At 45.3% G+C, this 14,940-nt stretch overlaps 1 protein-coding gene across 3 annotated transcripts in view; it reads right to left on the reverse strand.

Annotated features, from left to right (window-relative positions):
* MICU1 (mitochondrial calcium uptake 1) overlaps positions 1-14,940 on the reverse strand; it is a 103,688-nt gene that overhangs the window by 37,501 nt on the left and 51,247 nt on the right. For 2 of the 3 annotated variants that reach the window (XM_082052383.1, XM_082052384.1), the window contains one exon: positions 9,931-10,045. In XM_082052383.1, coding sequence (XP_081908509.1) covers positions 9,931-10,045 — 115 coding nt within the window. Of the gene's footprint in view, positions 1-9,930; positions 10,046-11,071; positions 11,138-14,940 lie in introns of all 3 variants that reach the window. The other variant, XM_082052385.1, reaches the window with a different exon arrangement.

Genomic DNA, 14,940 nt, shown 5'->3' on the forward strand with positions numbered 1-14,940 from the left:
ACGATGATGTGTATTCCAAGACTGGAAAATCCGTTACCCCTTGTTAAAAATTAGCGTTGTGGTTTATTTTTAATTTCCTTTAGGGAAAAATATAATACCCTGCCCCATTTGTGCAGACACAGGTGAACAGAGAAAGAAGGTACTTAGCATACCGGTTCCCTCCTTTCCCTTCTCTAAATAGACATTTTTCAGGAGCAGTTTATCAAAGGCCCAGAGGAGAACACCGCTTGTGCAATTAAAATGAACGGCTCAGCAGCAAAAATCTGCAGGGTCAGTGTTTTCTAAGGACAGGGAAGGAAAATGTCTTTAAACTGGCAAATGTAATTACTTCAGTCCTTTAGCTAATAAGTGACACAGCCTGCTTCTTCCTCTGATCTGCATAGCTCAGTCTAATGACTTGTAATGACACTTAAAGCCAAGAAATGTGAGCCCGAGCCAGGGAAACCAGAGGGCACCGAAGACAATGATCTCACCCCGCTCAGGAAGAGACGTTCATTAAAACACACGTCCCCGACCTCAGGGCAGACGGAATTTATTAGTCCCAAGAGAGACGGTTTGTGCCTCTCCCCTGGGGCGCCAAGTTTCTGACCGGGATTTATGGGGGAAGAGTCATCCCGACGGCAGCTGAACCCATCACTCGTGGTTACATCAGCCTGCATCTCTCTTCATCCTCTTACACTTACATCTTTCAGAAAGCTGTAGACCATAAAAGCAGCAGACACCAGTTTGCCAAGCTAAACTCTCCCTCCTTCCCCCCTTCTTCCTCCTCCCTTCCTTCCCCCCTTCTTCCTCCTCCCTTCCTTCCCCCCTTCTTCCTCCTCCCTTCCTTCCCCCCTTCTTCCTCCTCCCTTCCTTCCCCCCTTCTTCCTCCTCCCTTCCTTCCCCCCTTCTTCCTCCTCCCTTCCTTCCCCCCTTCTTCCTCCTCCCTTCCTTCCCCCCTTCTTCCTCCTCCCTTCCTTCCCCCCTTCTTCCTCCTCCCTTCCTTCCCCCCTTCTTCCTCCTCCCTTCCTTCCCCCCTTCTTCCTCCTCCCTTCCTTCCCCCCTTCTTCCTCCTCCCTTCCTTCCCCCCTTCTTCCTCCTCCCTTCCTTCCCCCCTTCTTCCTCCTCCCTTCCTTCCCCCCTTCTTCCTCCTCCCTTCCTTCCCCCTTCTTCCTCCTCCCTTCCTTCCCCCTTCTTCCTCCTCCCTTCCTTCCCCCTTCTTCCTCCTCCCTTCCTTCCCCCTTCTTCCTCCTCCCTTCCTTCCCCCTTCTTCCTCCTCCCTTCTTCCTCCTCCCTTCTTCCTCCTCCCTTCTTCCTCCTCCCTTCTTCCTCCTCCCCCTTCTTCCTCCTCCCCCTTCTTCCTCCTCCCTTCTTCCTCCTCCCCCTTCTTCCTCCTCCCTTCTTCCTCCTCCCCCTTCTTCCTCCTCCCCCTTCTTCCTCCTCCCCCTTCTTCCTCCTCCCTTCCTTCTCCCTTCTTCCTCCTCCCCTCTTCTTCCTCCTCCCTTCCTTCCCCCTTCTTCCTCCTCCCTTCTTGCCCCCTTCCTCCTCCCTCCTCCTGTTTTATTCTGTCCCCCAATTTTACCACTCTCTATTACAGCTTCTCTAAATTTTCCCACTGCCTCCTTAATTAAGATGCCTCAAAACGAACGCAATATTCCTCCTGAAACTGTTATCCAAACCACTTAAAGGTCTGTTTGCTTTCCATAGGGCGCAATGCTTGTCTTATGGCTTTCCCCACACACTGGGCTGCATTTCCAGCTCGCTCTGATTTTGGGAGAGATCTCCTCGCCATCCTTTTTGACATTATTCAGCATCAAGATCTTACATCGCAACTGATTTCCCTTGTGTAACGAGGCAGGAATGGGCCAAAGCAGCCACAGGTTCTTTTTTAGCTTTATTTTCTAGTCTAGCAGCTTCCTAATGATTCCTCAAAGTCATTAACGCAAATGGCACTGGAGCCCATGTCAATCCCAATGCATGAGTTGCTTATTCCCCGCTTTGAGATATATGCAAATACATCTAGAAAACTCCAGTTAAAATCATCCTGCGGATCCACACAAAGTTGCTTCTTCAACCAACCCCGGAGTTACTGCAAATGGCAATCAACATATTTCTTGACTTGTCTGTTCAAATCAAATATTTGGGAACAGAAAGGCAACAAGAAAACCAAAGGGCACAAGCAGGAACGTTACAAAGATGAGCAACCTCCGTCAGACAAAAGGATGCTGAGCATCGGAAGAACCCACTGGATCCATCAGTGTTAAGCTCCAGGGAATTTCCGAGGCATTAGGTGGCTTGATAGGACAACTTTAAGCCAATTATGCCATTTTAAACTGTTTTCAATTATTCCAATGGACCTCTTTATTGCCCTTCATTCTCAGCAGAAGCAACACGTTCTGAAAGACAAATGCCCACTGATGAGAAACGCCATGTTTTACTCTTTTTGCGCTGGTTTGCTCTTCTCTTTGCCCCAAACTCAACACTCCACCCTTGCACAGGTAACTCTCAAAGTCTCTCCCCTTGACTCCTATTGCGACTGGTGCAGCACATGGTTGCACACACAAACGCAAGCATCTCCAGAGCACCAACCTCCAGCAGAGGGGTCGCACTTCACATAAACTACGTTTTAACATACTCTTGGTCTTGGCGAATAAACATTGCTCCCTTCAGATGCACTCGTGAATTTCTTTGGCAAAGCAGTGTGGTTTTGGGTGGTGTTACTTAGAGGAAGTAAATCTTCTGGCTATTCCTATGAAGGCTCTGGATTATTTCATCTTTTGGTGGGAATTTAAACACGAAGCAGCTCAAGACCCCCATATCCACCCCAAAATGGTCAGGCATTGGAATGGCTGCCCAGGGAGGTGCTGGACTCACTGGCCCTGGAGGTTTTTAAGCTGAGATTGGATACGGCACTTAGTGCCATGATCTAGTCAATGGGCTGGAGTTGGACCAAGGGTTGGACTCGATGATCTCTGAGGTCTTTTCCAACTCTGTCAATTCTGTGAAAGCCTCGTAACTCCCCTAAAGTAGAGACGGATTTCATCTAGAGAGATGGCTGTTAAAGCCTTGCAGTTATAAACACACTTATCCTTTTTGTAATGCCACAGCATTAATAAAAGCTTACCTTTTTCCTCCAGCCAAAGAACAATCAAGATTTGTCTTTACCTTTGTTGAGGGTTAAGATTGCGGGGTGACAATAAAACCCTGGCAGATGTATTGTTAGCCCCCTCTCCCCGCTTCCCACTCAGGACAGGCGATCAGGAGGGAAAGAAGGACAGAGAGAAGAGAGTTGGAAAAGTTAAAAATGTTTTACTAATGCTACTAATAAGAATAGAGAAAATAATACAAAATATACAAAACCAATCCTGAAAGTCCCAGCAACTGCAGAGCCGGCACCTGAAGTCCTGGACTGGACTCTGCAGCCAACCGGAGCTGGATTCAGTCTGTCACTGGCCTCAGTTCGCAGGGACGACTCGCAAGGTCCTCTGCTAATGTCGGCCATGAGCAGAAGGAAAAGGGAAAGGGCAAAGGGACAAGATCCTTGTGATCTCCCACTTTTATATGCAGTATTCACGTGAATGGGATGTTATACACAGTTGGTCAGTTCCTTGGTCACCTGTTTCTCGTTGCCCCTCTGGCAAGACGTCCATCCATGCTTATCAATGACCTCACATTCCATTGCTGTGTTCACCAAAACATGTGTCTGGTTCTCCAGGAAAATGCAGCTGATATGAAGCTTGAGCTGACAGGCAAATTCACTAAAAGAGAAACTTGTTTTTAACAAAACCAGGACAACCTTTAAGTTACATGAATCAGTATGGTCATTACTCTGTTTGAGCCTGTACTTGAGCCGAAAATGTTTCTGTACCTGTTTGAATGGGAACATTTCTGTCTGAAGGGAAGAATCAGGGTCAGAGACAAACTTGTCCTTCCAAAACCACAGCCCATGGCAACTGACTGCACAGAACAGGGAGGAGCCGGAGGATGCATTTTCACATCATACATCTCCAAATGCTGTCATATTTTATTTGAGAATGGAGTTACAGCCTTGTAGGGAAGCAACTACCTATAGAATATAGATGTCTGAGCCTCAGCCGCAATAAACATGGGGAAAACACATTAAACTGTCTTAACGCTGCAGATCTTTTCCTTGTGAATGATTTCACTATTTCAGCAAACAAATCCAAATGCCACCAAGTTTTAAAAAATGTTTATCAGCCCAGAAATGCAAATAACAAGCAGCTAAAAGAACCAAGTCCACAGCATGGAGACTGAGCCACAACATCAGTTTTAAAGGTAAAATATCTTTAAGCGGTTACGGGTTATTTCTTACCATAAGGAAGAATTCCAATTACCTCTGAAACAATACAAAAGCGTAATTTTAAAGAAGTACACAAACCTCAATACATACAAACTTCAGCTTCAAAACAGTCCAGCACCCAGAGAAAGGGGTAGGAAGAAGTTGGTGAGAAACTTATATTTAATATAAGTTAAACACTCACTCCTAACAGGAAGAAGAACCCTGAGCCACCCAGCCCAAGAGAAACCAAGTTTAGTCAGCTCCTCGCTCTAAATCTGCGCTGCAGGTTCACATGGCAGAACCAAACACGTGGATTCAACTCCATGTGAGCACCAAGCGCACGTCCACGTTGGCACCAGAGGCAGGTGCTCAAAAGAAAGCAAGGAAGGGGTTAACTTGTAATGGGTAAAATCCTAAATAAACCACAGAAATGCATGGGTCAGACGTGTGTAAGGAACAGCTAATTGATCTGTCCCAGATAATGTCATCTTAAATCTTTAAATCTGTCTTCTATTTAACCAATTTAAGAAAAAAGAAATTTAAAGAAGTATATATTATTGCTGTTTCACTTTTCCCTTTTGCTTGTTAGCTTGCGAACCAAAGAGACGGTGTATTTTCGACATCAAATTCTGTATTTTGGTATTAATGTCAATGACAAACATGCAGCTTGGTTTCAGAGGTTTGAGAGCACAGGCAGCCTCACCTCCCGCAGCTTCTCATCAGCCACCGCACGACTGACACAGCAACTTGAAGCCAATTATGTCATTTCAAACTATTTAAACTATTTAAACTCTGAATCAAGGACCTGGGAAACAGCTGTGGACATGGCAGCTCCAGATAAAGGCCACTAGAAATTGTGCCCTCCAGGGAACCCCTGGAAAAACAGGACATTCCAAACACCTGCAGGTTCTGGGATACTGTGATGAGCGACAGAAAATTCCTCTATTTCCTAATCCTATAGAAATAATCAGAAGTTTCTGGGAATTCCCACTCATGCTAACAAGTGCTGCACGTGAATTAGTCCTTCCCCGCTGCAAATGTACTGTCCTCTGTGGTCCAGGAGGTTGGTGGAGATCCATCAGCCCATCACACCACACAAATGCAAGGAATGAAGAGCTGAACCAAGACAGACCAAGTGAAGACGGCCGCTGGTGGAGCATCCCGTGCCCTAATGTCGGTTTTCAAAGCGGAGAGCTCAAGCTCTGCTTGGGAAGATCCCAAACTGCCAGTTGTGAGAAATGTGCCCCATTTCTGTCCTACCAGCCCACGGCAGAGGTGGGATGTTGAGCCAGAGAGCCCTGACGTGAAGCCATTGGGCTTATGTTTGGAAGCTGGGACATCCCTTGGGAGAGAATCTCTGCGCTGCTCAGGTACATCTTGGAAATCCCACATGGCAGCAATGGGGCTGGTGGGAACGTATTGAAGACATCCATATAGTGTGGATGAGGTGCACCCACGTATGGGCATGTAGGTAAAGAGGTGGTCTTGGAAGTTTAAAGATAAAATTACCACCAACAGGACCGCATACAAAAATATTCCTATAAACTCAAAGCAAGCTTATATCTCCTTTTCTCATAGAAGCGAGCCCTGCGGCACTTTGTGCTGCTTTGCAGGATTAAAGCACCACCGGTAAGAAAACAGATCTCACTCGTGGCAAGGAAAGGAGGCTGAAAACATTCGTGTCAGCCAGCTACAGTGCAAACGGACCCCGGAGAGCAGCACAGACCCACACAGCACTCGATAATCCCGCCAGAAAATAATTTCCAGAGCTAGGAGGCTTGGGATTTATTTCCTACACAGGGGAAAGAAAAGGTTTAAAAAGGTGAATGTATCCTGGGCAAGAGGCCCAGGATACAGGCCCAGGGATGAACCCGCAGGAGAGAGGAGAAGGAGCCGCAGGTCTGTGACAAGAGCCCTGGCAAGAGAGTAATGACTTTGGCTTGAGCCAATGCTACTTAAGCCTCCTTCCAGGAGGAGTAAATCCAGACCCAGAGACAGTCCAATTACAGAAACAACACCCACTCGTCCTTTTAATGCCCAGCTCCCTTCAGTACCTGTTAATCAAGGAGGCATTAGCACGCCTGGACAACAGACCCGTCTGCTCTGAAACCACAGCCGCTGGTGATGCAAAAGCTCTTGCCCTCCTTTCCTCCACATGTTCCACAAGCCGAAAAGCAAAAACCTCTTTGGTTAGGGAAGCAATGTCTTTGCTTTCCTATGACATTTTGAAGGACCCAAGAGAAATCCCATCAGCCTTTTGCTTATCCCGAATTTTGCTCATTTTTCTACCTCTGCCCCAAAACACGAGGAACAGCTGAAGCGACAGAAACCAGGGGGTGTCCTCAAGGCCACTCAGCTCTCGTTGCCTTTAATGAAATGCTAACCTTATGGAGCATTTCTATGCGATTTTATTAGTTGCTTTAAAAATACATTTTCACAGAAACAACGGCAACTGCAAAGAACAGACAGTGATAAAGCAAAAAACCACTTGCAAATAAAACAGGGTGCAATATGCAAACAGCTCTCTGGGAACAACACACAGACGAAGCCTTCAGCCCGCTCTCCTCTCCCTCCCAGCAGCTGCCGCACACTCCATATTCCAGAGACACAAAATCCCAGAGTGTAAGGGGTTGAAGGGACCTGGAAAGCTCATCCAGTGCAATCCCCCCATGGAGCAGGAACACCCAGATGAGGTTATACAGGAAGGTGTCCAGGCGGGTTGGAATGTCTGCAGAGAAGGAGACTCCACAACCCCCCTGGGCAGCCTGGGCCAGTGTTCTGTTACCCTCACTGGGAACAAGTTTCTTCTTATATTTAAGTGGAACCTTTTGTGTTCCAGTTTGAACCCATTACCCCTTGTCCTGTCACTGGTTGTCACCGAGAAGAGCCTGGCTCCATCCTCCTGACACTCCCCCTTTCCATCTTGATCCCCATGAATGAGTCCCCCCTCAGTCTCCTCTTGTCCAGCTCCAGAGCCCCAGCTCCCTCAGCCTTTCCTCACACGGGAGATGCTCCACTCCCTTCAGCATCTTTGTTGCCCTTAATTTCAGAGAAAACAAGCGAAGCGAGCGTCAAAGCTGCAAAAAAGACAAGTTACAATGCAAAGCTTTAGGAAACCCTCCCAAAGGCTGGCGGTGCTTTTGGTAGAGAGGGGCAGGAGCCGTCCCAGCAGCGCTGCTGAGATCATTCGAGGTCCCTTCCAATCATTAACATTTTGTGATTCTGTGACACCATGAAGCCCTTTGGGGTTTCTTGTTCTCAGAGAGTCTCACTGATAAGGTTTGAGTTCAATAAACTGGACCAGACTGCAGCTGATGTGTCTGTGAGCACAACGGAGCAGCATCTCCCACCCCCAGACCCGGCTTCACGCTTCTCTTCAGATTCTCCTGCTTTACAGCTCAATACACCACTTTTCTTTCTCAATATTTAGTGGCTTTTAGCTATTTGATGTAGTCTACAGCTTGTCCTTGTCCAGATGCCTTCTTAATGCTTGGGTTATTTAAACAACACAGCAATAAAACTCATCTTGAACTGTCAGGTTTAAGATGTACTTTCCTCATTCTGTTTTATTTATATCCCGAGAGAATAAAAAAATAAATCAGAAACTACTGGACTCCTGCAAGTTTTGTTTACTAGTAAGAGAGTGAACCAGCATGGCATAACAGTGAATTTTCCACCTGGCTACAGGACAAGGTTTGTTTGGGAGTTTGCTTGTTATAAAAGCAAATGCTTTCAAAAATGAAACCAAACCCCTTCCTCTGGGGAATCCCTGTCTGACAGTAGCTCCACACACACTCCTCCGCCTTCCATAACCATTCAGCAAACTCCCAAAATACCGAGAAGTCGGCCTGAAAGTCCTGGAATCCTTTTCTCTTCTCTCTTGAATTCTTCCTTCTTGCAGGCTCCTGCCTTGCCCACCTGCCCATCGTTCCTCAGCACACACACCACCCACCTCTGTCTCCTCTCGTCAGCCTGACCCCCCAATACTTGTGAACACGTTGAAAAGTCCGAAAACAGAGGAAAAAAACCTAGCCCTCCAAAACCAGGCTGGCTGCTAATCTAACAGGTAGTCCCTTTTATTCTCACAACAAATCAATTAAACTAAAGCAAGAACAATTTCTCTTAGTGCTGCCTGCGGAAGGACATGAAATTAATTGTGTGTCCTGCGTACTTGAATAGGGGGGCTGTTCACCACCCGCACGGCCGTAGCACCAAGGGCACCAGTGTTTTCTGTACCACGCTCAGTAATGCAATACTACAGGCTTGCAAGTTCATTGTTGCCTGCGGAGACTCGGCTGAAAAGCCTTCGCTACACAAGCAAAAATACCTTGGATAACTTCAGCACAGGTCGGACTAACGTAAGGAAGAACCGCAGAAGTCTCAGCAGTCAGCTCTGAGACTCAGTCAAACAACAAAGCAGATTAAAATCATAACACAAACTGAGCTTGAGCGAGCTTTACATCGCAGTGTTTGTTCTCACAAGATGAAGGTCACATACGTGTCTTCCCCCACCACGTCCATCTGACAACAACCACGACCTTGAATGGTGCTTCCCCCGGTAACGGATCCTCAATAAATGAAATGCCTCTTCCATTTGTCCATGTTACAGCATGTGAGAATACAGGGAAATAAAAATAAAGCACCTGTTGCTTTTACAGAACGTGAGTGAATCAGCCGCTGACTCCCTGAACAGCAGCGAGCCGGCAGCAACGGCTCTGCAGGAAACTGGAAAGCACCCAGCTTTTTAATTCCTATAATCACATCATCGTTAAACAGGTATTTACAAGATGACACGGCCAAGTTTTCTGAAATTAAAGGTCTCAGGTTCGTTTGGACAGCGGCACATTCCCCATTACCCCACATTTACTGACAGAGATGGAAAACAACCAGAATTTGTGTTGACTTTCCTGTTAGTGATGCACCTTCCGAGCTCTGCAAATGAGTTTGTGAGCTTGCTTTCCCCACAAAGAAAGTCTAGAAATGCCATTTGGCGTTACCAAAGGCTTTAGTTTCACTGTTTCTTGCCAAGAAAGCAAAATTCCAAGTGCTGGCACCTCAAGAGCAGAAGAGTTCGGTGGAACAGATGAGCAGATTACAGAAATATCACCAGCACAGGTCAAGTGCAGCAGGGCAAAAAGACAGAAGGTATCTAGTGATACTTGTTGAAACGTAAACGGCTTAACTCTCTCCTCATTACATTACATCACGCACAACCTGAGCTTACACCAGTGAAAATACAGCTGGAAAACGGAGTTCAAACAGCCTGGTAACCAGTGAAGAGCTGCACAGCAACATCCATCCAAACGCAGGAATATCCTATGAACCCAACTCGAGAACATATCTCCATTTAGAATTTTGAACAGCACGTCAAATGACTCATTCAAACGAAAACAAGCGCCACATTTTAAAATGAGGAATAAATCTTCAGAAGTCATCAATCTGCTTGTCTTTCTGAAACACTCCAAGCTACGTCTAAAAAGACGAGGCAATAGCAATTATTCACTCAGCTCGAGTTTCAAGCAATCAAGAGTTCCTTTCACGGAAATGTATGGAGACGACAATAGCAGACTCATTGCTTGTAAACCTTCAAAACTGAAAAAAGCAGTAAGTGCAGAGAAAGAACAATAAAGACCACAAAACTCTATACTTACTGGAAAGGACTGTCGTGAGGAAGATGTAGTCGGAGAAAGAAATGAGTCCACATTCTCCGAGCGCATAGAATATGCTGTCTTCATCCGCAAACTTCTCTCGCTCCTGGGATAACTTCTATTTATTCATCCGACCCACACCCCAAAAAGAGAAAACAAAGCAATCGATTAAATAGAGACATGGAAGGTTCCATTTGTATCCTCACCACCAACAAGCCATTCCACGTACACACCCCCCACCATCTCTGTTCATATCCAGCGGACCTTTTCCAGCCTTCAAACCTGGGAGGAGCACTCTGCAAAGATCAGGGCTCCCCCATCTCAACCAAGCCGTTTGGCTTAAAATTGCCTGAATCTTGGAGAGATTAGTCTTAGGAATAGGATTCAAAAAAGGAATATTTTATATTTCGCTAATAGCATTTTAGTGATAGTCTGTGGTAGCGGTAGCCAAGAAAGAACCGTTTGACATAAAGTATGATCAAAGTTATCAAAAACGTGAAGATATCAGAAGCATGGGAATCAGGCTCACTAGGAGGAGCCAGGACCGATACCAACCTCAATCTCTCTTGCTCCTTTTTAACGTCTTGCTGAATAGAAAAACACCACGTGTTTCATCAACTAATGTCCCTTACTAAGCTAAAACTCTGAGTCCCTTTGAAGCTTCAAAGACTGAAAAGGATCCATAAAACTGTTAGGAAATCCACACTGGTGACCCGTTGTAAGGACACGGCGGGAGGAGGCACACGCACGCATTAAGAACAGAGGAGAGGAGGCGTGGATGAGGTTATTCCACAGACACCAGGCCATGCAAGCACAGGAGCACGGTGAAAAGCGAGGGCTGCGTTTAGGAAAGGTTTTAGGAAAAACCACCGACAAACACCACCACACGAGGGTCCAGCTGCACAACTGTCCCCCACCGTTACCTCTGTCTAGCGGAGATCCCATCATATACAAGACAAAGGAAAGAAAACCGGTTAATCGACAATAAAAATCAGCAGGCAAAACAACACATGGAGTCGAACAGTTTAAGGCTTGCGAAGAGCAAGGAGAGCTCTGAAGCAACCAGGCGGTTGCTTTGCCCAAGGAGACGTCCCAGCGAGACCCAGGTCTGCAGCCGATGGCTCCCGGTTTGGGGAGAACTCACCATTGTATGGGACTGCAGAGTGGGGATGAGCTCAGCTAATAATTGAGATGAAAATTTAACCTGTACCTGGCTCGGAAACCACAAGAAAACAGACAAAAATCATCAGGTCAGCCCCCTAAAAAACACAGTTTTCAAGAAAACAAAAAGTTCAACGTTATCTATCAAATAAAACCCTTCCCAGTAGCTCTGCCTTTACCATCTGGGAGCATCAGGGATTAAATAAGAGGCAAATCACTAACAGCAGACAGCATGCTAATGGCATTTGTTTCATTCCAGATAACACCTATTTACGCTCACAGAACACCAGGTCCAAGTATCATTTACTGCAAAAAAAAACCACAGCAAAGCAGCTTTTGCTTCCTTTCCCATCAAGATGGACCCGAAGCAACATTACTGTGATGCTTAGGTTAAGGACAAATAAACCATGTCTGGTTTGCCTTTCAACCCAAAGGAGGATTTGTGGAGAAAGCAGGTTTCTGCATCTCACCTGCTGCTGTGATTTATTGCCTCTCCTCCCACCGTCCGCCTTCAACAGCATTTATCATAGACTACCTATTAGCGTCCTACCTCATCCACTCCAAGGATCCCATGAGAAAAAGTTTCAGAGGTTGGCCTATTAATTTTTATGGGTTTCTTTTCTGGCACTTGAAATTCACAGTCAGCACCAAACAGCTCAACATGTTCCTCATCAGCTAAGAAACGCAGCCATAGACTAACAATTGAAAAGATATTAAATTAATCGCTCTCTGAAACACCAAGGTTTAAACAGATGGGGAGGAGAAGTGTTTCGTCATCTGCATCTTCGAGCAAACAAAAGTAAAGGTCTTTTATTACTTATTTTAAACAAGCATCTACTTGTCAGAAACCTGGGGAAGAGGAACGTATGCTGGGCGCCAACGGGAAAGGGAACTTCTCCTGCTGATCTTAACAGAAGACGATAACAACTGACCTGGTCAATAGGATTTTACAGGTTTCCAGCCGCAGGAGGACAGGAGGTCTAAACAATTCACGACTCTCCCATTTCTGTTCTGCTGGCTCACCGAGAAGCTGCGTGTTTGGTTGCTTTCCATTAAGTACGGGAAAGGCGGGGAGCATCCTTCGCAGGGGTCGTTCCCCACCATTAAACACTATGTTCTGCACTGTTATATTATGAACCCCAAGGAGAACGATGTAAAGTAATAATTTAAAAGAAAAGAAAACAAATCTACCTACTTTCCAAAGCAAAACGTGGATGGCTGCGATCCCTCTGAGTTCAAAGAGGAGAAACCAAAATCAGCCCTAACACCTAAACCCACCACCCATAGACCACTAGTTTATTTTCGCATCCTACTTTCTTCCTAGCCAGAAAGGTAACGCATGGGATGAGAAAAATGTAGGGAAAAACATCTTTCCAAGCTTTCTACCTGTTTTAGAGACAAGGCACCTTCACAAATCCACACCATTTCAGACCAGCTTTCACATTTCGCACCCTTTTGCATCTGAACACCAGACAATTCCCATAGTGCTCCATTAAAACAGTCAAATGTCTGCCACTTAATCTGTTTCTCTGTTAAAGCCATTCCCAAAACCAGAGTCATTGATGAAGATCATTCAGCACATTCGAAACTGAGCATCTAAGGAGTGAGCAAGCACAGGAACCAGTTCACAAGGCTGATGTACTTCGTACTCAAGCAGTAGATTCATATTAAACAAGCGGACAAACGAGCAAGCATCCAAATTAACACATCAAGAGAAAAAGAAACCCAAGTGTATCATTGCCTTCAGCACAAGCACAGCTGTGGGAGTTCAGTGAGAAGCTGCCATACAGTCTCAGTGGAATACAACTTGTTTTTACAGGCATTCAGGCAGGTTATTTTACAATACATGGACAACAAAGCTTGGTTTGCCCTTCTCCAGCTCAGGCTCCAAGCCCAACAAACAGCACCAGAACAGCAGCGACCAAGCTCCCCCGAACCCGTGTGCTCCAAAAAGAACACAAGTATTTCATGCCACCCGCAGGCAACTCCCTGGACTCGTGTTCCAGGGCTGCAAGCAAAGCACATGAACATATATCACAAACTTCACATATTCTGTCCCAAAATTGATATATTGCTGGAGCCAAGTCCACGGTACGGCTCCCAGGTAATGAAGGATTTGGGGAGGAAAAACCAAACCAAACCCCACGGATTCCTTCCATTCCTTGGCAAATACTACACCTTTATTTGGGATTTTAAACTAGTTCTCCGAGGGCTGAGCGAAGAGTGTAATATGGGAATAATACAAATCTGAGAAAAAGCTGCATTCAGGATGCCTTCGGTGCAGAGGAAGAGCTGGACACAAGGTGTTGGTGATCACATTCCTAAAGCGTGTTTGGAAAAGCTTTACCAGCTAAACCCACTTCATTGTGCATTTCAGAAACTACTTAACGAGCAGCATTTAATGTGCTGCTTTGGGAAGAACGCATTCCTGGTAAATCACTTAAAAGTCGACTGTGTTTCAATCTGGAGGAGAAAACACACTTGCTTGGCACATTTATTCACATTAACTTATATTTCAACATCACCTTTGTGCTTATATACACCAAAGCTTCAGGAATTCACCAGCCTTATGTGACCACTCCACAGCGACTTACAACAAAATAAATACCCAAGTGCATGCAAGATAATGAGTATTTCTCCAGAACCATCTTCTATTGACAAATGTCAGCAGGCTCAGTTTGTTCCTTCTTAAAATAAACACTTTAAGGTTACTAATTGTGTGGAAGCAAATACAAACCCATGAACATTTCCGACAGTGAAGTCCCCTTGCTGCAAAGCCATTCTCTTCCAGTCCCAACCGACCACCTTCAGTCACGCAAACCGTTTGAAAGACATCTATTAATACATTTATTTTAGGTGTAGGTGTATAGGAAAAGAAGTTCAAATGTTGCATGTTCAGTGTTAAAAAGGAATATTCTCTTTTTTACATTAGGAGTTTAAATATATATGTATCTGTGTTTGCCTAACATGGACAGGTTTTCTCCTTGTTTCTGAGTTTTCTGGCTTTATAAGGCAAAGATGACCCTCCATATTATTACTATTTTGGGATGTGTGTCTCTTCACAAACTAAATCTCTCTAAGAAGAGATAAAAACCCTTAAAAATGCCAGTGAAAACCACAGCCGGGTACAGTAACTAAAATACGAATGCTTGGAACTCCAGCTGCGTCCAAATGCTCAGCTGGAAGCTCCGAAATGAGGGAGGCTGTCATGAGGGACATTTCATGACACCTCAGGCTGGCACCTCGCTACCCACCATTAAGAAAGCTGAAATAAAGCAATAAAAAGGATTTCAAAAATCAGATTCATGCCTTTCAGCCTAAATGTTCAAAAGCCCTTGAAGGAAAAAGGCAGGTGAGGCCCCTCCATGCTATGAAACAAGGACAAATAAAAGACTTGCGGGAGAACTGAGGGGCTCAGTTGTTAGAACTCGCTTTATAACACGGATGTAAAATAAGCCACTGGGATTCTTTTTATATCACTTTTTATTTGCCACTAAATAAGAAAAAGTGTTTAAGGTTGTGACGGGAAGAGCACAAGGGCTTTCTGCAACTCACAAACCTCTTTGTGCAGCGAAGTTCACAGCGTCATTTGTAGATAATTTACTATGAAGTCTACATATTAACACAGGCAAACACAGATTCCGCACGGCAAACCCTGCTGAGAAAACGCTTAAAATTTACTGTTGGCAGATAAATATTGCCGCTTAGGACCTTTTAGGAGTATAATTTAACAAAGAGTATTTTAAAACCTTTGATATTTTGTCTGTATATATACACAGGGACATAAAATACAGACTGGACATAGGTGAAGTTGTTCTGCATGGTCTGTCCCTCTGAATTTGGACACATACC

This window comes from Streptopelia decaocto (assembly GCF_964273445.1).
Source record: "Streptopelia decaocto genome assembly, chromosome: 5".
Classification (NCBI taxonomy): domain Eukaryota; kingdom Metazoa; phylum Chordata; class Aves; order Columbiformes; family Columbidae; genus Streptopelia; species Streptopelia decaocto.